This window comes from Crinia signifera, chromosome 1 (genome assembly GCF_055691185.1).
Source record: "Crinia signifera chromosome 1, ASM5569118v1, whole genome shotgun sequence".
NCBI lineage: Eukaryota > Metazoa > Chordata > Amphibia > Anura > Myobatrachidae > Crinia > Crinia signifera.
The window spans coordinates 425,894,479-425,920,256 of record NC_139217.1 but is presented as its reverse complement, the minus strand read 5'-3'; the positions used below and the strand labels follow the sequence as shown (position 1 = coordinate 425,920,256).

The window sequence follows — 25,778 nt, the reverse complement described above, 5'->3', positions numbered from 1 at the left end:
GTCTAATAATCAGTATGTCCCATTGCAATACTACAGCATATAGAAATAAGACCCATTTCTTGTATCTTTCATACTGTTTACAATCAAGCTTCTTATTTGACCGAAATGTCCTGAATGCAGTATTTATTATTTATGTGTGATCATTTATTTATAGAGCACTTACTATGCAAGTCTTTACAGATTATATTTAACCATTTCCCCCTGACATATGCGCCACTTTAATTGTGGGCAGGGTGATGCCAGCACAATGTGCTGGTGGTAGTGTGGGGTGTTGGGGGTTTGCATTGAGGGCTATTGGTACTGGTGGAGCTGGAGATGGTGATATATTTTTACCTTTTTTTGCACAAAAAGAGAATTGTCATTTAAATATTTAGGGGGGTATGCAATCGCCATCGAGCATCTATCGTAGGGGAGATGCTCGACGGGCCCTATTCAATGCTGTCTTCCCCGACAGCATTGAACAGGGTTTCCCGGCAGAACGAGCCCGACATCTCTAGCTGTCGGGCTCGTTCTGCCGAGAACAGCCGGGAAGTGACGAGCTGCCGGCTGCAGCTCGTCACTTCCCGGCCGCAACTCGCGGCCACTCCCCCTTCTCGTCCCGCTGCAGGCGGGACATTGAATCCTGCCTGCATGTTCTCGGTCGAGCTGACCGAGAACGGGACCGGGTCATGGCGGGCGAGCAAGCTTGCCTGCCGTGACCTGAAGATTGAATACCCCCCTAAATCTCTCCTACAATGGGGGATTTACATTTTTGTTGTCAAAAAGCAGTTAACCTACTTTTTTTTTTTTTGTGGATAAAAGGTGTATGTTCTGGGACGCTTGAAAAATATATATAGAAAACACTGCTAGCACACGCATGATAATGTACCAGCTTAATAACAGCAATGTAAAAAATACACCATAGTCTGTGCAGTATAATGGAACAGATGTATAATATATACAGTAACTGAAGTGCACAGTCTAGAACCTAAACCCTAGATGAGGTGTGGACGGGGGGCAGACCCTTCAATCCTTTTGGGCTTTCAGCCCTGGATATACGCAATTGATGCAGCAACTGCTTCTCATAGGTTTTCAATTCCAGGGTGACCTGATGTCCACATTAGTATACACCATGATCTAGGGATTGTCATTGGTGCAGTTGCCATCGATGGTGATACTTCTACCAGCCATTGATCGTAACAAACTATGTTATGGATAACCATAGATAGTTTTATCTAGCGATGGTCATCCATTTTCGTCGACTGACTGGCCCATGGGCCAATCAGAACATGGGACGGGTCTTCAGGGTTGTCGGGGCAGAGCTATGTCCCGTATCCTGGCACCTGGGGTAAAATAAAACATCGGTTCTGCTGTGACATCTATGGAGGGAGAACCATCAATGGTTCTCCCCCCATTAATGGCAAAAGTATTTAACATCGGCCATAACCCATTGATGATTTCCAATCGTAGATGATCATCCCTACCATGAACTGTGCTTTGCATGTCCTGTTATGTATCATTTAAAGGCAGGTAGAGAGCTTGTATGTTTAAAACACAAAAACAATAAAAGACGTTCTGTACTGTAAGTATAAATGGTACAATACTACACACACTGAAAGGAGAGTAATAACATTGGTATAATAGAAGAGTTTTGCAATCTCTATAAACATATAAAGCATTAAATATCTGTTTTTAACTGCATGATTATAAGAATGCTGGTTGCACCATTATATAAAAGCCCCTTCTACTTTTTTCCCCATCAACTTTTTTGTAAGTTGATCATTACAGTCTTGGACAAACAAAACAGAAAAGACTGCTTGGGTGGCGGTGCACTCTGGAGAAGATGAGAAATGTATTGTATTAAAACGTAACTTTTACTTCAAATTTTTATTAAAATATAATGCAGCGAATATGTTGGACACATTAAGATTTAATAACATACAAATGTATGTAGATAAATAAAGGAAATTCATGTATCCTAATAGATGTCTATGATCAAATAAAAAGACACAGTTGTATCAAGGTTGTCCACGGGGAGGAGGGGGTGTGTGTGTTTCACAGTATTACACAATATCAATGTTGTGCCATTTATTTCATTTATTGTATCCACTGAGAAAGTACTCCTTTTATATTATTGTATGAGCTCCGTGGATACAGGTATAGTACTTATTTGCTCAGGTAAGAAATGGTGACTATTGCAGCTGCTCTCTAGCGGTGCTATATCCAGGCAATAAATTGAGCCCCAGCACCAATAGACCAACAGGGCTGGGTGTTAATGATTAATCCTATGCTCCTTGGGACAGTATCCGGTGAAATATTGTTGCTATATCAAGGGACTACACTGTACGATAAGGAACTGAAAGTTCCCGTGCTCTCTACGTCCCCCAGCAACAGTAAGTAAATCACCTAGGGTGGAATCGCTGCAGGAGCTGTGGATGCTGTTTTATAGTTAATATGAGAGCGGACCGATTCTGCTCAATGGGATCACCTTACATTACTATATCCAGGGATTGCTAGACATAAAGGTAAGTATTTTTAAAGAATGACTATATCCCCCAGCAATGTGGCAGAGTTGTTAAGAGTGGGCCCATCTGCCGTAATGATGGCATTAACTAGTCACGAATTGACAGCTCACTAGCTGGTCTCATGCAATAGGAAATATAATCCTGCCCTGTGGCTAATGTTAAGTGGGCTAATAGTCACCAATCCACACAATAGCACCACACCTTGCCCTGTGGCTGATGTTAAGTAAGCTAATAGTCACCAATTCAAACACTAACACAACCCCTTCAAACACACATAGCCCCCCCGCGGTTAGCTAAACGCCAACGCGCGTTTCGCCGACTCGCTTTATCAAGGCTGAACCAGTGTCAGTTCAGCTACCGTATATAACCATTTAAGTCCAGGGATTAACATAATTGTGGGCGTGATTGACTCACGCGTGGACCAACCCAATGTCGCCGCGTGTATCAGGGCGGGTTGAGAAGGCCGAGCCTGACATTGTGGGCGCAACTAGAGTCTAAGTAGTAGGCGTGTCCGTGCGCACCTACAGTCTGGACGTGACGGCTTGTTGTATCAACCAATCCCATACCGCCACGATTAGAGGGGCGGGAGGGTTGGGAGGGCTGAGCCTGACAATCTGACGTGTTGAAAGCCTAAATGGTAGGCGTGTCATTGCGCCGTCATATTGATCCAATCCTTCGTCGCCACGTACTGTGGGGCGGGCGTAAGGGCTGAGCCTATTATTCAGAACATACTTTATTCTGAATGTCAGTGCTGAAACAGTCCTATCCGCTATCGTTACGTATCTTAGGGCGGATGCAGGACTTAGGATGACCGTACCAATGTGGGCTGGCCTACATGTAAGGCCGTCCCCGCTGTCAGAGAATGTTGGGATTAATAACAATAATAAATGCGATGCGCCTATCTTGTCATTCCAAAAGCTGGCAACGAGTGTGTGCGCAGTGCTGTGTGTACACATATATGGCATCCCGCTGGGCCTATCTATCCGGCAGTCGATGCCTCCGCAACAGTGAATGGATAGATAGCCTGCTGGCATATCACTCAGGTGATGAGTGTGTGCCCGAAAAAGTAGTGTATTCTAATCACAGGGTACATTATGATATGCATGTGAGCTTATCAAGGAGACTGCCCATGGGGCAGGTATAAGACGCGCGGTGATGATGGAGTGTGTTGTGTGATGCCAATATGATCCATACGTCAGTAAGTCTCAAGAGAGATACGTTCTTATATAGTATCTAGGTCTAGTGTAGTACAGAATTACTTTGTTGTCTCTGGATGTGATTGTTCACGTTCCCACCAGGATAAGAATCAGGAATAATGTTTGTCAGCAACAGGTAAGTATTCGGATCCCATCATGACCTTAATTGGGGAACTCTTATGAAGTATCATATGAAATATAAGGCAAGAATCAAATTTGTGGTGTAAACAATTTTGTTGTTAAAGAGTGCTGAAACCACAGGTCGTGCCGGAATGTGAAATGTGCGGACGAAAAAACAATACAGAAGATTAAAGCAAATAATTCCTTGCAGTTTCAGTTGATGGGTGGTCATCACTCACAGAAAAAAAGGGGGGGAGGGGGAAAAGGGAAAGGGAAGTGCTGGTGCCAAAGAAAAGAAGGGGTGTATGAGGCCTGGGCCAGGGAATGTGCGAAGAGGTGTAAGAGGTACCCGAAGGTACCAGATGGTTAGAGGTGTGATAGTTATAAGTGATAGTGAAATAGTAACCCATAAGTGTATAAGTGAAGGCAGGGTGAGCGAGGTTGCCATGCAACCGAAACTGCCGGGATACACCTTATGATTGTATCTATTCCTGGTGAAGTGATAATTTATACTGATTCATCCTCCGAGTCAATCGGTGGGTCCAGGTCCTGGTATATGGAGACATCCAGTGACTAGTCTCACTATGCTGATGTTACTGTGGGTTACAGATATTACAAGTAAACACTGAAACTGTTTTCCTCATTGAGTCCAGATGGTGTCATGGTACCCATGAGGAAAATCAGTCGGGTCTCTTGTTTAAGAAGTTCCTTATCAAGGTCCCCTTTCCTGGCATCTAACTTCACTTTGAGCATCCCATAGGCTTTAAGTCCCCTGGGACTACCTTGGTGGGACCTCAGAAAGTGTCTGGCTACTGGCGTGAGGGTTTTCATGTGCTCCTTATCCCTCTGTGCATTCAGGATGCTATACACGTGTTCTGATATCCTCCTTTTAAGAGGTCGTAAAGTCTTCCCCACATACTGTTTCCCGCAGGGACATTCAATGTTATAAACCACTGCTTCCGTGTCACACGTAATGTAATCAAAAATACGCCATACTTTTCCAAATTTATCACGGTAGTCAGTGGTCTTGGTCATATACACACAGTTGCGGCATGTCCCGCATTTGTATGACCCCTTCTTGTGTACGGTGGGTTTCTTTGCACTGGTAAGACTGGTATGTACCAGTATATCTTTTAAATTTTTGCTCCTCCTCCAACTCATGTCAATGCATTCTCCCAGTACTGAATCAAGGTCTCTATCGGTTTTTAAAATGCCCAGGTGTTTGTTTAAGATGCTCTTGATCTCTCGCCATTGGTTGCAATAGGTCCCAATAAAGCGGACTTTTTCTTGATCATCTGTCCTTATGTCCTTGGGGACCAATAAGGTTTCTCTCTCCACATCCTCGGCCTGTTGTCTGGCCTTTCCAATAGCCCTATTACTGTACCCTCTGTCTCTAAGTCTTTGACTGAGCTCATCCGCCCTCTGTTGGAAAGTGAGGGGTCCTGAGCAATTCCTTCTTATACGTAGGAATTCACCCTTGGGAAGCCCCTTCTTGACTGGGGGGAAATGGGCGCTCTCATGATGTAAAAGGGCATTGGTGGCTGTTTTCTTTCTAAACAGGTCTGTGGCGACCCTACCATCGGGTTCCACAAATATACGGAGGTCCAGGTATTCCACCTCTGTCCTGCTCATGTGGTATGTGAGTCTGAGGTTGTTATTATTGTCATTGAGTACCGCGATAAACTCTTTGAAAAGATCTCCTTCCCCCTCCCAAATAATCAGGAGGTCGTCAATGTAGCGTAACCACATGACGACATGGTCAGTATAGAGTTCCATGCCTTCAGTGAATACGACCTCCCGTTCCCACCACCCCAGGTACAGGTTAGCATATGTGGGGGCACAAGGGCTCCCCATCGCAGTGCCCCGTACCTGGAGGTAGTAGTGCCCGTCTACCACAAAGTAGTTTCATTACAGTCTTGCCTATAATCCATACTTGCCTACCCTGACGGAATGGCCGGGAGGATCCCACAAATTGGGTCTCCCTCCCGGCCCCCCAGGAAGGTGGGCAAGACTCCAGCATTGCCCCGTAGCCCCAGCACCCCCCTTACCCACTGCATCAAATGTACGATTTTCGGTGATGCACGTGAGGGTGTCGGGCTAAAATGATGAGAATCGCGTCATATAAGCCCGTCCCCCAATCCGCGGACCCGCAAATTGCCGCTGATTACTGTCATGGGGGGGGGGGGGCTTGATGATGTCAACCTCATCCTGCCCCCTGACAAGTAGCCTCATTCTGCCCCCCCGGAGAGGAGTGTACAGAAGTAGGCATGTATGCTATAATCATTCTAGAATCATTCATTAAATGACATTTACAGAAATATAGACACCAGAGGTTAGGGCCTGATTAAGGGTTTCAGCTGCCCTAGGCTAATACAGAAGTGCCCCCTCTAAAATATTTATTTATAGTCCTTTTACACCAAATCCCTGGTCAGACCCAGGATCGGGTTGGACCCTGCGTCAGACCACAGCACTCATGCTGCTTTCCCACTGCCTACCCGGGTCAAGACCCGTTTCTTTTTAAATGGGTCTTTACCCGGGTAAGAGCCACAAAGACCCTTTCCCACTGCAGCTTTTAAACGGTAATTTACCGTTTAAAAGCAGTAAATGTCCCATTCACACTTACCCGTGTAAACCACAAAGCAACACGTTTAAACTCTCTAGTAAACCTTGCCTGTCATTAAAAACATCACATGCACCAATCATGTTCTTAACCTTTTATTATTATTTCGAAATACCGTTTAAAACCCTTTCCCATTGCCAAAAAAACGGCTCTTACACGTGTAAAACACTGCTTTTTACCCGGTTAACAAATACCGGTATTTGTTACCCGGGTAAAGCAACCTGGAGCTTTCCCACTGCAGCTCTAGCCGTTTAAAAAGGCTAAAAAAATGGCATTTTACCGTGTAAAGCCTGCAGTGGGAAAGGAGCATTAGACTCAGGTCAGACCTGGGTCTGCGCTGTTTACATTGACCCTAGGTCAGCCCTGCTTTTTCCTGTGGATGACATTAAAAAAATAGCCATTTTAGGGCTGATAAACTGGCAGCCAGCCTTCCCTCAAATTTAAAATACAAATTAAAAGACATGACAAGATAGCATTGCAAATTGTTGTTTTGTTTATTTTGTAAAATATTTTTTCAGAAACTTGTTTAGCAAACTGTGCAGAACTGCCACATAAAACTTTGAAAAACTTTACAAAAGTGCCGATGCACACAAAACGATATAAAAGTGCAGTATAAAATACTATTTCGCACATACATTGTGCCTCTGGTATAAATTTTTTGCATGTAAACATTTAAAACACAACATCTTGGCTGTCTGGCGGCCTTTTATTAAAACCTTTTACAGTATAACAAAACCTTTTAAATATAAACTACTGAGGTCGAATGTTTTAATTTGAAGGCAAATGCCTATACACAGGATAACACCCCTCTAGTAATTTACTGATTTGCGCCTGATTATCTGCTTCTTGTATACACAGGATAATCCTGTTTCTTGGTTCCGGCTTACAGCACCAACACTAGTGCTAGGGTTTAAACTAGGGCTTACTGCAGCAACACTAGTGCTCGGGTTATAGAAAGCCTTCTATATTGGCCATAGTGTGGGTCAGGGTATGGCCCTGAGATGCATGTTGTCTCACTTGATGTAGATTTGGTGTTGGGTTCCCTGTGGACGTCCAAATATACGTTCAAAGAAAGACATTTGTCTCTCCTGCATTGCCATTATCTGCGACATGAAGGATTTCAGAAACCTCACCATTCACGCTTCATCCTGCACTTGCATGTCCGAGTCCAGCTGCCGCAGAAGCTCTACAATGGTGCTTTTCATGGCCGCTTGTTTTGCCTTGTTTGGGTTTTTCTTCCACCTGCACGCTAGTTACCGATGCTTATTTGATTAGTAAATACATTGTGTGTCTTCTTGGTTGTTGTAGTCCATTATACTGGTATCTGTGGCAGTATCTATGGCCTCATCAGCAAATAGTAGTGGAGACAGAGTAGGGCATTGCAAGGATGGTGGGGTAGCCAGCCTGCATAGCCAGTGTCTACTCACTGTCTTCCATCTGACTTGAGTAGGATGGTGAGATTGAGGACGACCGTAGCATAAGTCGTAGAACACACATTCATGATGCGCTGCCCACTTTTAATGCGGTTCTGATCATCTACTTTGGTGAATTGTTTAAGCAAGGCTTTTAAATTGTTGATCACTTGCATATGTTTTATCCCATGAGACGCCAACATCTCTGAAATATTGCAGTGCCCAATACTTTCCTTTACAGTTCAGTCATTTGGCGTTGCTTTTCCTCTTCGCCCCTAATTAATAGGAGCTCTTTCATTTCAGCCTCAGTCCACATTACGGAGATGCTGCTGCTGGCCAGGCAGTGTTACCAACTCTGAAATAAGCAGTCAATTCTGTATGATTATTTTCTTGTTTTTCCCTCATCAATGTATTTTCAGGCACTGCAGAACCCTTGTGGTGCCATATAAATAAACAAGGTACTTGTTTCCTAGCACGGCCACAATCTTATGGATCGTGTACCTTTAAGTTAAGGTACACGATCCACACGATGGACCCGATTTCCTTTGAAATCAGGTCCATTTTGCCGGCAAAGGTACAATATCGGGGGCATCGCGTCGGTCGGGACCATTAACATTGGTCCCGACGCGACCGACGCGATGCCCCCGATTTCCCCATAGGCTTCAATGTTAAAATATTTTTTAACATTGAAATCGTGAGGATCGCGTCGGTCTTGTGCCATTATAATGGCACAAGATGAGATGGACTTGATTAAGTCCATCTCACCTTTAAAAAAATGTGAAAAATGTGAAATGGGCCAAAATGACCCATTTCACATTATAGATGTCACCGTCGTCACCCCACGATAGACGCCAACCCGAAGCGTGGCGAGCGCAGCGAGACCACGAGGGGCGGCGGTGCGCGTCCTCCGACCTTTTCATTCCCCTACTGTCCACTAGGGCGTGGAGTGAGAATAGAATAGTGTGGCGAGCGCAGCGAGCCACCGAGCCCGAAGCGTGGCGAGCGCAGCGGATACCTTCACAGGTAAACGCGTCCCTTCGCGGGCTTCACAGGTATCCGCGTCCCCTCGCGGGGCTCGCTGCGCTCGCCACGCTTCGGGCTCGGTGGCTCGCTGCGCTCGCCACACTATTCTATTCTCACTCCACGCCCTAGTGGATAGTAGGGGAATGAAAAGGTCGGAGGACGCGCACCGCCGCCCCTCGCGGGCTCGCTGCGCTCGCCACGCTTCGGGTTGGCGTCTATCTTGGGGTGGGGTTTACGTCGTTAAATTTGGGGGTCTAGGGAATATTTTACATTGAATCCAATGTAAAATCGAGTCCCAGGGACCCGATTTACATTTCATTCAATCAAAAAATAGGGTCCAAAATCGGGTCGGTCGCGTCGATCGCATCGCATGCGACCAAATCGCATGCAATGCGATCGACCCGATTTTTCCGACACGACCACCCCGATGTAAATCGGTGTGGCCGTGCTAGGAAACAAGTACCATAAACAATAATAATAATTATCCCCTGCAGCAGCAGACAGCTTCTCCCCCACTGAAATGTGTAATACAGGGGTCAGGGAACTTTTTTACCTTTTACCCCCAAATATATTTAGATACGCTGACGTTACCCCCCTTGATTTGAAAGGAAGGAAATCATATAATTGTAATACACACTGTACCCCCAGAAATTGATGATATATCCTGCTAGTACGGTACACAGCCTGGCAGCCATTGATGATGATTATTACCATGTATGGCTGTGTGTGGTACACAATTTGTTCCACGCACAGACATACATAGTTATCATCATCAATGTCTGCCAGGCTGTGTGTGGTATAGCCATTGATAATGTGCTGTCCAGGCAACTATTTGTGTCGGTATTTCAAGGTGATATAGTGACAGACTGTGGAACTTTTTTCCCCCTAGACTAGAGATGGGTATACAACAGGAGCCTATAACCAGGCAAAGTAACTTGGCACTAGTACACTCCCCCCAGCCCCCCTCCCCTTAAGCAGCAGACAGCATCGCCACCACTGAATTGTAGCACTTACCTGGACTCAGGAAGGTATAGGTGCCCAGACTCTTCTGGAGGTGCATCAACGCTCTGCCATACATCTCTCTCCTTTGTTTCCAGGGCACAGGCAGATGACTTCATCCCCAGAACCTCCAAACAGCGCCTTTCAGTGCTACCCAGAGGTCCCAACACAGGTTGGGACCGTTTACACTACACCACTACCCGGATCCTCCCCGTTTTTCACGCTGGTCAGAACCTGGGTAGAATTCCCAGGGAAAAGGGTTTATTTTCCAGTGTGCCGTTTACACCGACCTCTGACCACGGTCCACGAGGCAAAAAAAGGGGTTTTGCAGAGGTGTAAAATGGGTATAATTCTACATTTCTTTTAACCTATGTTCTCTCTACCAGGGGATTACTTCTCTTTTCCAGGGGGTTACGTTCTCTTTCCCAGTGGTTTTCATGCTCTTTGCCAGGGGGTTACATGCTTGTTGCCATGGGGGTTACATGTTTATGATAATAACAAGATAGGGCTTGTTATAATAAGAGTATGGGTATCATAGAGGCTGGTCATAATAGGAGGGTGGTGCTGGTGATGGGTGACTGGGGATAAGAATATGGGTCATTGATATTGTATATCATCTATCACAACATGCATTAATATGGGAGGATAGTGGTAACTTCATACCAATCCCTGAACCCTAATGACCCAGAGTTCCAGGCTGAAGCCTGATCAGCTTATTGGTTGATAAGGCTCTGCCAGAGATGGGGAATCCCTTCAGGTCTTTTCATATAACTTATTTACAAAGACACTTTTTTGTAATATGAAGTATAGGGCAAACAAAAAGGCCATACAGGTGACCCACAATACAAGCACCGAATTGCTGCAGATTTGGGAGCTATTCCATTCCGCACCTCTCAACTTTATACTTGGATCTCTTACAGAAAGAAATATTCAGACTCCGAAAGCAACATCTTTGATGGGAAAAATGATGTCAGAGGATCTCCAACTTTTAAAAAGACAGGTAGGACTACTGGTGCTGCCATAATATAAATACAAATGATAGGAGAGCGTGCGCATTAATCGGGTGGGGATTATTAGGTTGACCGTGTCTAGGATGACCCTCAATAGGTTGACCACTACTGGCCAACACGCAATAGTTTGACACATGGAAAGGTCAACATGGTCTAGGTCAACATTGAGAAAAGGTCAACACAAGCAAAAGGTCCATGTGGAAATGGTCGACACAGGAAAATGTTGACACAGGTTTTTTTTGCGTATTTTGTTGGCTACGCCGATATTTGTCAACATGCGTAAATGGGTGAGGGGTATATAAAATGGCGCTGAAAAAATTGATGGTAGGCGTGGTCTATACTTAACTTAATAATTAAATCCACAGACTCTTTATTTCTCCACCTTACGTGCTTGGTGATGGATGTTTCCAATATGCGCTTTTGTTCTGATATTCGGATGAATATTAAACAGCACTGAACCTTCAACTGACCGAGTATGGACGGACAAGACCGTTTATCGATCGTACAGAGGGAGTCGGGACAGCGTACACACCTATACAATCGAACAGCCGTCCGACCCAGAAATAAGAACGGCCCGACTATTGTATATATGTGTACCCAGCTTTAGATAAAGGTTCTCTCTGAGCTGTATATTTGTGTGTGTGTGTGTGTATGTATATATATATATATATATATATATATATATATATATATATATATATATATATATATCTATTCCATGCGACAATGACATGTGTTTTTCCACACACAGACACACACACATTCAGGGCCGGCGCCACCACTAGGCAAATCTAGGCATTTGCCTAGGGCGCCGGCCACTGGAGGGCGGCATTTTGTGCCGCCCGGGTACCTGTCCTACGGCGCTGTGTATTTAAATCTGGCGGCGGAGGCAGCGGGGGTCCCTGCAGTCCATTAGAAATCACGAGCGCTATCCGCCGGGCTATGCGGAAGCGTTTCTAGTGTGAAAACTCTGGCAGCACGGCGCACGCTGATCTCAGCCAATCAGCGTGCTGCCAGTGTTTTCACACTAGAAGCGCTTCCGCATAGCCCGGCGGATAGCGCTCGTGATTTCTAATGGACTGCAGTGACCCCCGCTGCCTCCGCCGCCAGATTTAAATACACAGCGCCGCAGGACAGGTACCTCCCCCCCCCCTGGCACCGGGGCGCCCCCACCCCGACTCGCCTGGGGCGCTCCGGTGCCTTGCACCGGCCCTGCACACATTTAATGAAGAAGAAAACAACAGCTTCCACCCACTTATCCCTACCCATGTCTCCTCTTTCCACCAAAGCACTCACCCAGGGGGCAGCTCCTGTGTATAGGGTAGAGAAGGGAGGGAGCAGCATACCCTCCAACAGTACCGAATTTGCCGTACAGTACCGGTTTTTAATGGTCTGTACCGGCAAATTAAACCTGTACCGAATGTACTGGTTTTTAAAGAATTGACAGCCGGGCAGAGAGAGCTGTCTGTGCCCGGCTGGATCTAGTCTCTACCGTATAGTCAAAGCAGCGGCGGCAGCAGCCTTGTCTGTCACTATTATCAATTTTCCCTGGTCTGGACGTCCGCAAGCCAATAGGAGCTTGCGGTCTGGCAGTCGCTCCTGATTGGCTGTTGGACCGCGAGCTCCTATTGACTCTCGGCCGTCCAGCGGGAGAATTGAAAATAACGACAGACCAGGCTGCTGCTGCTGCTTTGACTATACAGCCAGGCAGCGCACAGACAGCTCTCTCTGCCCGGCTGGGATTTCTTTCAATTGTGTGAGTCCGGTGGCTCCCCCTTGGCAACGAGCAATTCTCTCCCCCTTGGCAACGAGCATGAAGCCCCCTTGGCATCAAACATGAAGTCCCTGGCATCACGAAAGAACCCCCTAGCAATGAGCATGTAGGTAAGCAGCATTTATGTGTCAAATATGTCATGGGCATTATGGTTTATTATATAGTATGTAATGGGCATCATGATGTGTAGCACAATGTGTAATGGGCATTACGATGTGTGACTTTATGTGTAATTGGCATTACAGCATTTACTAAAATGTGTAATGGGCTTTACGATGTGTGGTATAATGTGTAATACCATGCCCCTTTTTTGTGATACCATGCCTCCTTTTCATTAGGCCACACCCCCTTTCCAAATGTGTACCGATTTCTGCCCTTCAGATGTTGGAGGGTATGGAGCAGGATGCATGCTGCCCTGGAGGAGAGAAGACGAGTAGGAGGTCGGGATACAGGAGGGGAGGGGCCAGCCTGTATCGGAGCTCAGCTCATTGGTGGCTGGCCCCAGTAATCAATTATTGCAGCTGTGTAGGCTCTGGCTGCTTTGTGTGTCCCTGACCCGACTGCACTAGCCCTCCCTGTACGGCTGTCAGAGATATCAGTGCAGCGAGGAGCACACGCTGCCTGCAATGCCTCCCGACCACATGAATGTGCAAGCACAGCACACACCTGCGGCACGCCCCAAACAATCAGTGTACTGGCATGGGGGGCAGCTGGCACCCTGCCCCCCTGCCCAGCCCGCCACTGGGTGTGACTGAAAAGTGGTAGCTGGATGTTTTAGAGACTTTATTACATTTCTATACCATTATTTTCCATCTCTGGTAGCACAGAGTCCATGCAGATACTTCTCTGAAACAGAGTGTAGGCTTCCACCTAGTGTTGAATAGGTGCATTTCAACAAAATTGTATACAAGAATTGGCTTAATATTAGCACTTTCCCCCTAACTTTGTTTAGTTGTCTGCATTATTGTGTTTGTAGTTGGAAAGGCAGCCTTTCTGTGATGCTCTGCGGTTTGTGTGATTTATTTCTGCTACTGACCTGCTCTGTAACTCAGGACTAAAAACAGGGCTGGTTTAAGGCTTCTCAGCGCCCTAGGCAAAGCCTCAACCTACAACAGTGTCTATTCACTGGGAGAGAGGGACAAAGAGCACTGGCCATGACCTCGCAGTGTCAGAAATAGGGCATGGCTTAGATTATAGGCCGCACCCTTTATTTATTTTATGCGCCTTTGTCCCTCTGTGCTGGAATCAAAAGTTATGAGGTATGATATTGCATAGAATTCTGCCCCGGATGTGTAATGTGTTACTAACAAAAGGAAGATATAAATCACTGCGCTGCTCCTCCTCTCAGGAGTGAAAAGACAGTTTCAGTCTGGGTTTTCACTGTAGTTCTTTGTCTGTTATCACTTCTCTGTTATGTATTTCTCTCCATATTTATGTAAAAGAAAAACAAATAAAGAGTACAGACTGTCAGGTGGTGTTTTATGAACAGAAAATATATTCTTCAAATTAGGACGGGAAGGGAAGGATCCCAAAATCCCACGACTTAAATGCTTACACTGCTTACAATAGCAAACATGTGTGGAATCATATCTGGGTATCTTTTAATGGGACCACCAGGGACGTGCTTTAGGATCGTGAAGACTCTTACATGTGCTTACATATATACTGCTGGGTGAACACACATAACGGTATCTTTGATGATCCAAAAAACAAGGCTCACACTATCTTACGTGGTATGGAGTATGGCAACACTTGATAAAGGTATCTTTTCCTCAAACGGCATAGCACATACAAAAAACAACAAAAGGACTCCTCATGGTGCAATTAAGTTTAAAATAACATGAGGCTTTATTAATACCCACTAAACCAAAATTTATATATAGACGAGCAGATACCCTTAAGGATAAACTTGTTACAAGTGCGCTTCCTATGGATGGGAACAGATTCCTTCCAAGGAACAAAGGGTTCTATCGATGCGGAGATTGCAAAATATGTAAAGCTTGTTATAGTCCGAAGTCTAAACTACCCGAATTTTCACATATGAATGGGATGTTTAAAATTCGTGACTTCATCACATGCAATACTCGATATGCCATCTATGTAATAGAGTGCACCTGCAATCTCTTATATGTAGGTAAAACTAAAAGGCAATTAAAAATAAGATGGGCTGAACATGTGAGAAACATCACCAATGGGGTGATGACACATCCATTTTCAGCCCATTTTAAAGAAAAACATTCTCAATCCACGAAGGGGATAAAAAGTTTTTGTGGCATCTCATTAGTAAAAGAAGATTGGAGAAACAATAATAGGGACGCCAGACTAGCACGCAGGGAGATGCGTTGTATATATGATCTGAATACCTTAAAACCATTTGGACTAAATTCAGAGTTTGAAGTCAAATGGTTTCTTTAGAGTTTATTTAAATATCTGCCTAGTACTGTTTTGTGATTAGTTTTATATATATATATATTTTTTCCACATTTTTCCACATTTTAGCTTTTTTATGTTTTTTAATGATAGAAATGTTTATGTAGGATCTTTTTGTATAGATCAGATTATATTATGCCTATCTGTCATATATATGATACTTCTGTGAATGGAAACCGGGTGTCTCCAACTTCAGATATTCCTAATGGAAGAACACTTACTATATATCCATGTGATGTTTGTTTACATCACATGGTCTTGATTTCCATATTAACACCAATCCAGCGTTCTGAGCGCTGTCTACGATAATTTGTTTATATCATGTGATCTGGGAAGGTCATACAGGCGTAATACAACGTTAGTCACGTATCAGGAGCTGTGATCGCATACCATGTGACCACAGGTTCCCCCACGCTAGCGTAAACGTAGTGACATCAGCGCTTGCTGGCGTCTTTTGTTGTTTACATCATGTGATAGTAAGATAGTGTGAGCCTTGTTTTTTGGATCATCAAAGATACCGTTATGTGTGTTCACCCAGCAGTATATATGTAAGCACATGTAAGAGTCTTCACGATCCTAAAGCACGTCCCTGGTGGTCCCATTAAAAGATACCCAGATATGATTCCACACATGTTTGCTATTGTAAGCAGTGTAAGCATTTAAGTCGTGGGATTTTGGGATCCTTCCCTTCCCGTCCTAATTTGAAGAATATATTTTCTGTTCATAAAACACCACCTGACAGTCTGTACTCTTTATTTGTTTTTCTTTTACATAAATATGGAGAGAAATACATAACAGAGAAGTGATAACAGACAAAGAACTACAGTGAAAACCCAGACTGAAACTGTCTTTTCACTCCTGAGAGGAGGAGCAGCGCAGTGATTTATATCTTCCTTTTGTTATTATTCTGTTTTTATAGCATTTGTAGTTGCTATTTATATAGATCTTTGCAGCAGCTTTGAAGTGAGGCGCCGGTTGGTTTACTATCTCTTTCTTTGCACGCTTCCACTACTATTTGTAAACCTTCGGCAGCATCATGTTCTCACATAGAGATCATAGGATGAATCTAGCTAACAGTATTTTTAAGAGAAACAGTATAGAAGAATGTTTAGACCTCAGAGATGAGACGTTAGAGGGCTTAATGAATAAAATGGAGAAAATCCTATTAAAAGAAAATAGGGCTTGGTGGGAAATTATGTCCCTTGAACAGTATATTTCCCATAAACTGATCCCTAAAGGCCTTAAAATAGACAAAAAAGCGTCTTTTAACACAGCTTCAGAGGTTTTTAAAAGTAAATGGAATCAGGTTCTAGAAACCTGTTCCCTTACCCTCATAGATCTTATAATTCAAGAAAGGAAACAAGAACTTATCCTATATGAGGGTGAAATCAAACAGTTGAAAGAGCTAGTACATCCTTTTACAAGTATGGAGGATTATAAACAACTGGAAAATAGAATTACTCTGAAATTACAAAAAAATGAAAGAGAGATTCTTAATAAGAAAAAGAAGAAATTCATTAGGGATTCAGATGTCTCAATAGAACCTGAGGTGATAGAGACTAATCCAATTAATGATAATTCCAGTAACATCCCTCCAAAGAAACCCACGAATAAAAATACTAATTTTAAAAAGGGTAAACGCATCAATCAAACCCCGAAAGTTAAATATAACACTCCGGGTAGAAATGAGAACCCTAATTCAAGGTTTAAAACTACAACTCGAGACAGATTTAACAAAAATCAAGAACAACACCAAAGATTCAATTCTTTTAGACCTTGGAAAGTAGGGAGATATGAAGAGAGGGATAATTTCCATAGAGAGGAGAATTGGAGATCTCCGATATACCATCGTCCTGAGAGAACATGGAAAACAAGGCCCTATAATAACAGAGGGGGACAAAATAGAACTCAGACGAATGACGACTGGAGAATATCGACTCATAATCGTTTTGATAATCTTGACCATACAGAAAATGATTTTTTAGGGAAAAGGAGTATCCACAGGAAACTGTGGTAACTCCACATAAAACACAAAATAAAAAGAGAAAAAGTAGAGGGAAGAGAGCAGGAACACATTCCCGCTTACCCAGGAAAAATAGGAGAAGTAAAAATAGACCCGACCCTGATTCACAAATAAGAGACCCTAATGAGGGACAAATAAAGATCTTTAATTTAAGTACCCACAAATTAAGGGACATTGAAATATCGGTCCTAAGAAAAGGTCTGAAGTTTTCTCCATCTAGTGATATTAATCACTTTGATCTCTTTATAGATATACAGAAGTATATCAGAAAATTATCTTTAAAAAAATTTTTTGATGGCAAACAAGATGAATCATTAGAAAATGAAGAAACTGTTTATGAGGTTAATAAATTTAAACAAAAATCCAAATTTAATCCCACATTCGCGAGAGGCTGTTTTGTAGACACATTCCATAAAAGTGTACTGCAGGACATAGAAGAAATGAAAAACAAAGAAAAAAGATATAAGAATAAAAACAATTTGTCTTTGTTAGAAAATCAGGCTCTCCGTGATTTACAATCAAATAAGGACATCATTATAAAACAGGCCGATAAAGGGGGGGGGATTGTCCTTATGGACAAAGTAGACTACATCAGAGAAGGACTTAGGCAATTAAATGATGGAACCACTTATGAAAAACTTCGGGCTGATCCATCAATTAAAATATTAGCATCATTAAAAGTCCTCGTACAGAGATATGTAGATTCTGGGACCCTAAATAAGGAAGTTGCAGAGTTTCTAATTAATGATGAGTACACAGTTCCTGTACTATATTTGTTGCCTAAAGTCCATAAGGACAGTTCCAACCCCCCAGGACGCCCTATAGTGGCTGGCACCAATGCCATCACTGCCAATATGTCGGCCTTCATTGACCATCACCTGCAACCTATTGTATGTAAAGAGAAGGCCTACCTAAAAGATACTAGAGACGTGTTGGTAAAAATTGACTCTATAAAATGGGAAGAAGGGATGTTCTTAGTTACAGGAGATGTTACATCTCTTTATACTATTATTTCACATGGGGATGGAGTGAAGGCTATAAAAGAAACCTTAGAGAAAACTGATCTTGATATAAAATTGTGCTCTTTTCTTCTGGACGGTCATGAATTTACTTTAAATAATAATTATTTTAATTTTGACGGCCAATACTATATACAGCGTGTAGGAACGGCTATGGGCACCAGGTTCGCGCCCGGGTATGCTAACCTGTTTATGGCGAGATGGGAGGAGTCACAGGTTTTCTGTGAACATGCCTGGAGCGCGAACCTGGTGCAGTGGTGGCGTTACATAGATGACGTCCTGTTCGTCTGGAGAGGCGACAGGACGTCTCTAGATGACTTTTGTAAATACCTCAATGAGAATATGTTGAATATCAAATTCACATTTAATATTGACACTAAACATGTCAATTTTTTGGATTTAACGATTGAGGTTCAAAATAATGTCCTTATTACATATAACTATTCTAAACCCACCGATTCTAATACTTATATTGAACGAGATAGTAACCACCTAAATAAATGGTTGGATAATGTCCCCAAAGGCCAACTATTACGGTTGAGAAGAAATTGTACCCAGAAGGACACGTATGATGTCCAAGCGGAAAATATGGTCAAAAAGTTTGTCAGTAAAGGTTACAATAAAGTTACAATACAAAAGGCAGCAACTGAAGTTGGTCTTTTGAATAGAACGGAACTCCTGGATGTGACAAGAACCAACAAACCTAAAGAGACAAACTTTTGTATGGCCTTTTGCACACAGTATAATACACAATATAAGAACATTGAGTCCATTTTTCATAAAAATTGGGGTATTTTACTACGTGACGAAGCTCTTAAGAAGGTTTTACCCACTAAACCAAAATTTATATATAGACGAGCAGATACCCTTAAGGATAAACTTGTTACAAGTGCGCTTCCTATGGATGGGAACAGATTCCTTCCAAGGAACAAAGGGTTCTATCGATGCGGAGATTGCAAAATATGTAAAGCTTGTTATAGTCCGAAGTCTAAACTACCCGAATTTTCACATATGAATGGGATGTTTAAAATTCGTGACTTCATCACATGCAATACTCGATATGCCATCTATGTAATAGAGTGCACCTGCAATCTCTTATATGTAGGTAAAACTAAAAGGCAATTAAAAATAAGATGGGCTGAACATGTGAGAAACATCACCAATGGGGTGATGACACATCCATTTTCAGCCCATTTTAAAGAAAAACATTCTCAATCCACGAAGGGGATAAAAAGTTTTTGTGGCATCTCATTAGTAAAAGAAGATTGGAGAAACAATAATAGGGACGCCAGACTAGCACGCAGGGAGATGCGTTGTATATATGATCTGAATACCTTAAAACCATTTGGACTAAATTCAGAGTTTGAAGTCAAATGGTTTCTTTAGAGTTTATTTAAATATCTGCCTAGTACTGTTTTGTGATTAGTTTTATATATATATATATTTTTTCCACATTTTTCCACATTTTAGCTTTTTTATGTTTTTTAATGATAGAAATGTTTATGTAGGATCTTTTTGTATAGATCAGATTATATTATGCCTATCTGTCATATATATGATACTTCTGTGAATGGAAACCGGGTGTCTCCAACTTCAGATATTCCTAATGGAAGAACACTTACTATATATCCATGTGATGTTTGTTTACATCACATGGTCTTGATTTCCATATTAACACCAATCCAGCGTTCTGAGCGCTGTCTACGATAATTTGTTTATATCATGTGATCTGGGAAGGTCATACAGGCGTAATACAACGTTAGTCACGTATCAGGAGCTGTGATCGCATACCATGTGACCACAGGTTCCCCCACGCTAGCGTAAACGTAGTGACATCAGCGCTTGCTGGCGTCTTTTGTTGTTTACATCATGTGACAGGTAACGTCTCACCCCGACTAGCGCGGTTACAGACGCGCTGTGCCGGAAGAGGTCCCTGTCACGTGAGCGGAGGTTTCCCAGCCTGTGTTTTCTAGACGCCGCATATGACACTATCCCGGATCCACGGGAAGTGTTTAACACGGCGTTTTTCATACAGGTCACCTGGGAACCATCGTACATTAGTTTTTAAGCCTGGATTAATCTATTTAGATATTTTATTATAAACACCTCCCTCAAATTATTTCCGGGTTAATGTTTAACTTCCGGGATAATGGGGACATAAATACAGGGTGCACCTTATACACACTCCACCTTGAGAAAGACGCCTGGAGCGTCGAAACATGTTGGAGGAGTGTACCTAAGAAAAGCCATCCACACTACCTTGGTCCAGGTTGGAAGTTTGCAGCAGGAGTTACCCGGGTTCCATCTATCTTCTGACTGTTATCCCTGTTCCATACGGTACGAGGCTTGGCCTTTCAAAAAAATTTTTATTAATAAAGCCTCATGTTATTTTAAACTTAATTGCACCATGAGGAGTCCTTTTGTTGTTTTTTGTATGTGCTATGCCGTTTGAGGAAAAGATACCTTTATCAAGTGTTGCCATACTCCATACCACGTAAGATAGTGTGAGCCTTGTTTTTTGGATCATCAAAGATACCGTTATGTGTGTTCACCCAGCAGTATATATGTAAGCACATGTAAGAGTCTTCACGATCCTAAAGCACGTCCCTGGTGGTCCCATTAAAAGATACCCAGATATGATTCCACACATGTTTGCTATTGTAAGCAGTGTAAGCATTTAAGTCGTGGGATTTTGGGATCCTTCCCTTCCCGTCCTAATTTGAAGAATATATTTTCTGTTCATAAAACACCACCTGACAGTCTGTACTCTTTATTTGTTTTTCTTTTACATAAATATGGAGAGAAATACATAACAGAGAAGTGATAACAGACAAAGAACTACAGTGAAAACCCAGACTGAAACTGTCTTTTCACTCCTGAGAGGAGGAGCAGCGCAGTGATTTATATCTTCCTTTTGTTATTATTCTGTTTTTATAGCATTTGTAGTTGCTATTTATATAGATCTTTGCAGCAGCTTTGAAGTGAGGCGCCGGTTGGTTTACTATCTCTTTCTGTGTAATGTGTTACTGATTACTCTTCAAGGTACCTGAAATTATTTTGTCAAGTCAGTCAAAATGTAGGATGAGGAGAAAACAAATACCCCCTGCACAATAGGTGATGCCAGCCGACATCGATATTTGTGCTGGCGGGGTGCATACACACTTGCCAATGCTAGCTGGGAAGTGAGCGATGGCAGAGGAGGGCTACGGGGGAGCGACGGGGACCTCCATCTTCTGAACATGCAGGACAAGGGAGGTGGTCGTTAAGGATGCACCAAAATCGGGTCTAGTAATGAAGCTAAACGCCATCTTTCAGGGACAGCTCTGATATCTATAGGCTATCCAAAACAAGAAAGGTAAATATGTGTAGCCTCATTTTGGGGTCTAAATTTGGCAGAAAGAACTCAGCCAAAACCAAATCTCATATCTATCCCATATTGCCATGAATTTTTAATAGAGCACAATGGGTCCGATTCAGACCTAAACGCACAGCTGCGAATTCACACAGCGGCCAATTGTCGATCAACTGCACTTGTGTACGCCTTGGAGTATGCATGCATGAGGCCATCCTCCGATAAAGTATTGCAACTCTTTCAATATGTACGCCGTTCCTAGGTGGTTGACAGGAAGAAGGCATCTGGGGGTGGAGACCCAGATGATCAGTTGGAGCTATACACAGGGCTATTTTTGTGCAGGCTCTAGCAGGAACTGTGGCCCTTATTCTAGCTCACTCTTTCTGACAAAATATTTCTTAGATGGACAAAACCATGTGCACTGCAGGTGAGGCAGATGTAAAACCCCACCCAAATCTAATTATCTCTGCACAAGTAACACCTGCCTCACCTGCAGTGCTCATGGTTTTGTCCATCTAAGAAATATTTTGTCAGAAAGAGTGAGCTAGAATAAGGGCCACAGTTCCTGCTGGAGCCTGCACAAAAATAGCCCTGGCTATACAAATGCAGATGTGCCTAAGAAAATGGTGGGAGTGTCCGGGAAAGTGCTAGGCGTGCCTGACCATTTTAGGGGAGGGTGTGTGAAATCCACTGCCGAGCAAGTCCAGGGTTACGCAGCAGCAGCGATGGCTTGTGGCTAGTGTAAAAATCATTTGATTGTGAGCTTTTTTTTTGGTTACAATAGCAACTGTTGTATCATTTGTAGAGCGACGGGGATTCATTTTGACATCGGAATGAATCCCCGTCCGCTTGGAGCAATATTAATGAAGGGTGGTACGATATTTCTAGTGATATTGCCAGGTTTGATGTTCAGGATATAAAACCTGATGGCGTTGGAGCATACACAGGGAGTGTTGTATGTGATCTGTTGGTCCAATCTGTGTACCCAGCTTTAGATAGACATTTAAGGTGTGTATGTGTGTGTGTTTGTTTGTGTGTGAGTAATTGGGTGCGGGGGGGGGGGGGGCTGAATAGAACCTTTTTGTGGTGCTGAGTGACAGATAGATGAGGTGTAGGAATCCTCCTTTATACAGTATATTTATTTCATACTATGCATGTTCTTTACATTTAACTCTATTCTCTCCAGAGGTACAGTAACATTGTCAATGGACCGGAGTAACACACATCATATATTTGATGCCAGTTATTGGGTTTTTTACATCCCAGTAATTGACGGTATTTAATTATTGCATTTGTTGTCTTCTTTTCTTCAGGGACTGTTAAAAAGCATGTGGCCATTAAAACCTTAGGGAGCATAAGTAAAAGAAACTTCATGGGTGAGACCAAACTTCATCAAGCTTCAAAGAAAGGAGATTTAAACCTAGTAAATGCTCTAATTGAAGCTGGAATAGATGTAAACCAGAGAGACAATGCAGGTGAGCAATGCTTGTATTTGTATGTTTTGTTCTGAGCTCACATACTTAATGCTGAAACTGTGGAGGCCATTCGAATTTAATCGGCCCGAGGGCATGCTGGGGGCATACCCAAAAAAAATGCTGGGTCCGCTCAGGAAAATGCTGGGCCTCCCCATGCGAACGGGGTTGACTTCCTACCAACTCAGGGGCGGGCAGCTGACATCAACGAATGTCAGCTGCCTGCCCTGTTCTCGGAGCAGAGCACCGCTAATCTAAGTCCAGGGTTACGTCGGCGACCATCAAATGATTTCAGGCCTGCACGCAAGCCTGCGAATAGATGTTTATTCAAAACATCCATTCGCAGTCCTGCGGGGACATTCGGCGTCCAGCAGTGGCAGGCATTCCTGCGGGCAGCGTTAGTTGGCTCGCAAAGCAGCAAAATACCGGCTTTGTGAGTCAACCAGGATCAAGGCCAGTGAATAAAATTATAATTGTGCTCCACATAGAAGAAGGTCATTGTTGTTTTGTCTGAAAGATTGTCAGCCATTCCATCGTGTTCATTTTAAACAATAGACAGCTAAGCTAAGTCTAATGTAATCTATACATGTAACACCTGAATAAACTGAAGATACTGATCAGAGTCTACCGATTGGCTAATTCAGCGGTTCTCAAACTGTGGGTCCTGATCCCAAAGTGGGTCCGGACCTTCTCAGCATGGGGTCACGACTCCATGTTACTGACCATCAGGCTGATGACTTTTCTAATCTCAGTCAGTGATTCAAGGAGTCTAAAAAAAAATTGAATTGTCTGTTATGTTAGACTCCTCCCATCATTTTGTTCCTCCACAATGCTGCCATGTATGTGCTGCCTGCTGACTACACATGTGATGTGATGACCTTCTGCAGTAAATTACTGGGGTCCTGTAATTATTTTTATTGTCTGATGGGGTCCCAGAGCAAAATAGTTTGAGGACCCCTGGGCTAATTGGATCAATGGGCTGTGGTTTCTCTGGGAAATGGCACAATACAACCTGTTAAATCCCAGACTCGTCGATTTTAGACATTTTTGTGTTGGAATTGGCGAATAGTGAGGGTTATTCAGACATGATCACACGGCTGCGGATTTGCAGGCCTGGGGATAATCTAATGACTTCTGATGTGTACGGCTCTTAGTACACAATACACAAGGCCATCCTGCGATAAAATCTTGTTACTTTTTTTTTATTGTGTCTGTACGCAAATTAATTGACAGGAACACAGCATTTGGATTTGGTAACCTGCCATTTTCTGGAATGGAAGTTGTGTAACATCAGCTCTGGCCCAGATTGGTGGGCTGCCACCGCTGGTGCAGCACAAAAATCACTGAAAATATAGCCACGTGGTGATTTGCGCATGATAATAGAGGTATCTTTGGGAACGCAGTTCGGGCACCACATTTCTGGAGACCCGCACATGCACAGTACACTTTGGCACAATGCCAGAGTCTGAACTGCGAAGAGGAGGGGGGCCCAATCAGAGCCTGCACACAGGCCAACAACTTTTAAAGGACCTATGGCTATCACCCCTGTTTTTGTAGGCGTGCCTTGATCAAGGTCTGGATGTGTATCAATGCAGAGTGAAAACACCAGCCATCCGGTGTAACATGAGGGTTTCTAAGAGTTTTTATCGAGCAATACTGAAAACGAGGGTTGAGCTGTGAGACCACGCCCCTCCTTATGCAGTGCTGAAAACAAGGGTTGAGCTGTGAGACCACGCCCCTCCTAATGCAGTGCTGAAAACGAGAATTGAGCCGTGAAACCACACTCCTCCTAATGATGCCATATGCTCATGGAAAGGCCAAGCATCTCATGCACACCAGGTATTAGAGAGGCTAGTGAAGCCACTGTATCCCAGGGATGTTTTTAGACCCAGGGTGAACACACAAATGCACCCTTCCCCAGACATTGTAAAGGTAATTAATTTGCACGAGCTCCAAAAACAGACATGGCCTCATTGTAAGGGGAAGTGGCTTTGCTGCAATGGGCATGGCCTTGTGGAAAAAATTGAGCCCCTTACACTATAGTATGCCCCACACAGTAATGCCCCTTGCTCCAAATTATGCCCCTGACACAACATTATGCAGCATGCTTCCAATAGTAATGCTCCTTACCATTGCTATAACCTGCTCATTGTCAGTGTTTGTTTCATCATGCTACTGCTCCTGCCGCTGCCATCCAGGCACTGCTCTTTGCACCTGCCTCCTCTCTCCATCTCTTACTAGTAAATGGAGAGAGTGACCACCACCTCCTCCAGCAGCCTTCAGAAGTGTGGACATTTTCAACAGCCAGACAGCATTCAATTTGAGCTATTCCACACCCTATGTCTAGGTTGACAGTCATAAGGTTGACAGGAACAAGATTGACAATGGCCAGGGCACTGGAGGGCAGCACTTGGGAGCCCCCCCCTCATGGAGCCAGCTGAGAGGTAGTGCCGCAGCGGCCCCCGCACTGTCCCCAACCCCCTTGGAGCCAGGTGAGCACAGCGGCGCCTGCACCATCCCCACACCCTGCCAAAGACACAATAATTGTCAGTCAAAAACCAGTTATTAAACCGTTTAATAACTTTTTTAGGGAGATCAGCTATTAATGTATTAAGGCTGGAGGTTCCCTCAGAAATCAATGAATCATGTTTTCAGAAAAAGAACAGTCAATTGTAAAAAGCAATTCTCCATACGCAAGGAGATTTCTTTTTTTTGGAGGCACGCATTTCTTATGAATAGGTTGTTACAAATTGTTTGAACACACCCCACCAAAATGTAACTCTCTCTGCACATGTTACATCAGCCCCACCTGCAGTGCACATGG

General features: G+C 43.5%; 1 protein-coding gene across 8 annotated transcripts in view; it reads left to right on the top strand.

Annotated features, from left to right (window-relative positions):
* ANKRD31 (ankyrin repeat domain 31) overlaps nucleotides 1–25,778 on the top strand; it is a 188,853-nt gene that overhangs the window by 72,695 nt on the left and 90,380 nt on the right. For all 8 annotated transcript variants that reach the window (XM_083151923.1, XM_083151922.1, XM_083151925.1 and 5 more), the window contains 2 exons: nucleotides 10,795–10,874; nucleotides 22,796–22,957. In XM_083151923.1, the coding sequence (XP_083008049.1) occupies nucleotides 10,795–10,874; nucleotides 22,796–22,957 (242 nt within the window). The remainder of the gene's footprint in view (nucleotides 1–10,794; nucleotides 10,875–22,795; nucleotides 22,958–25,778) is intronic.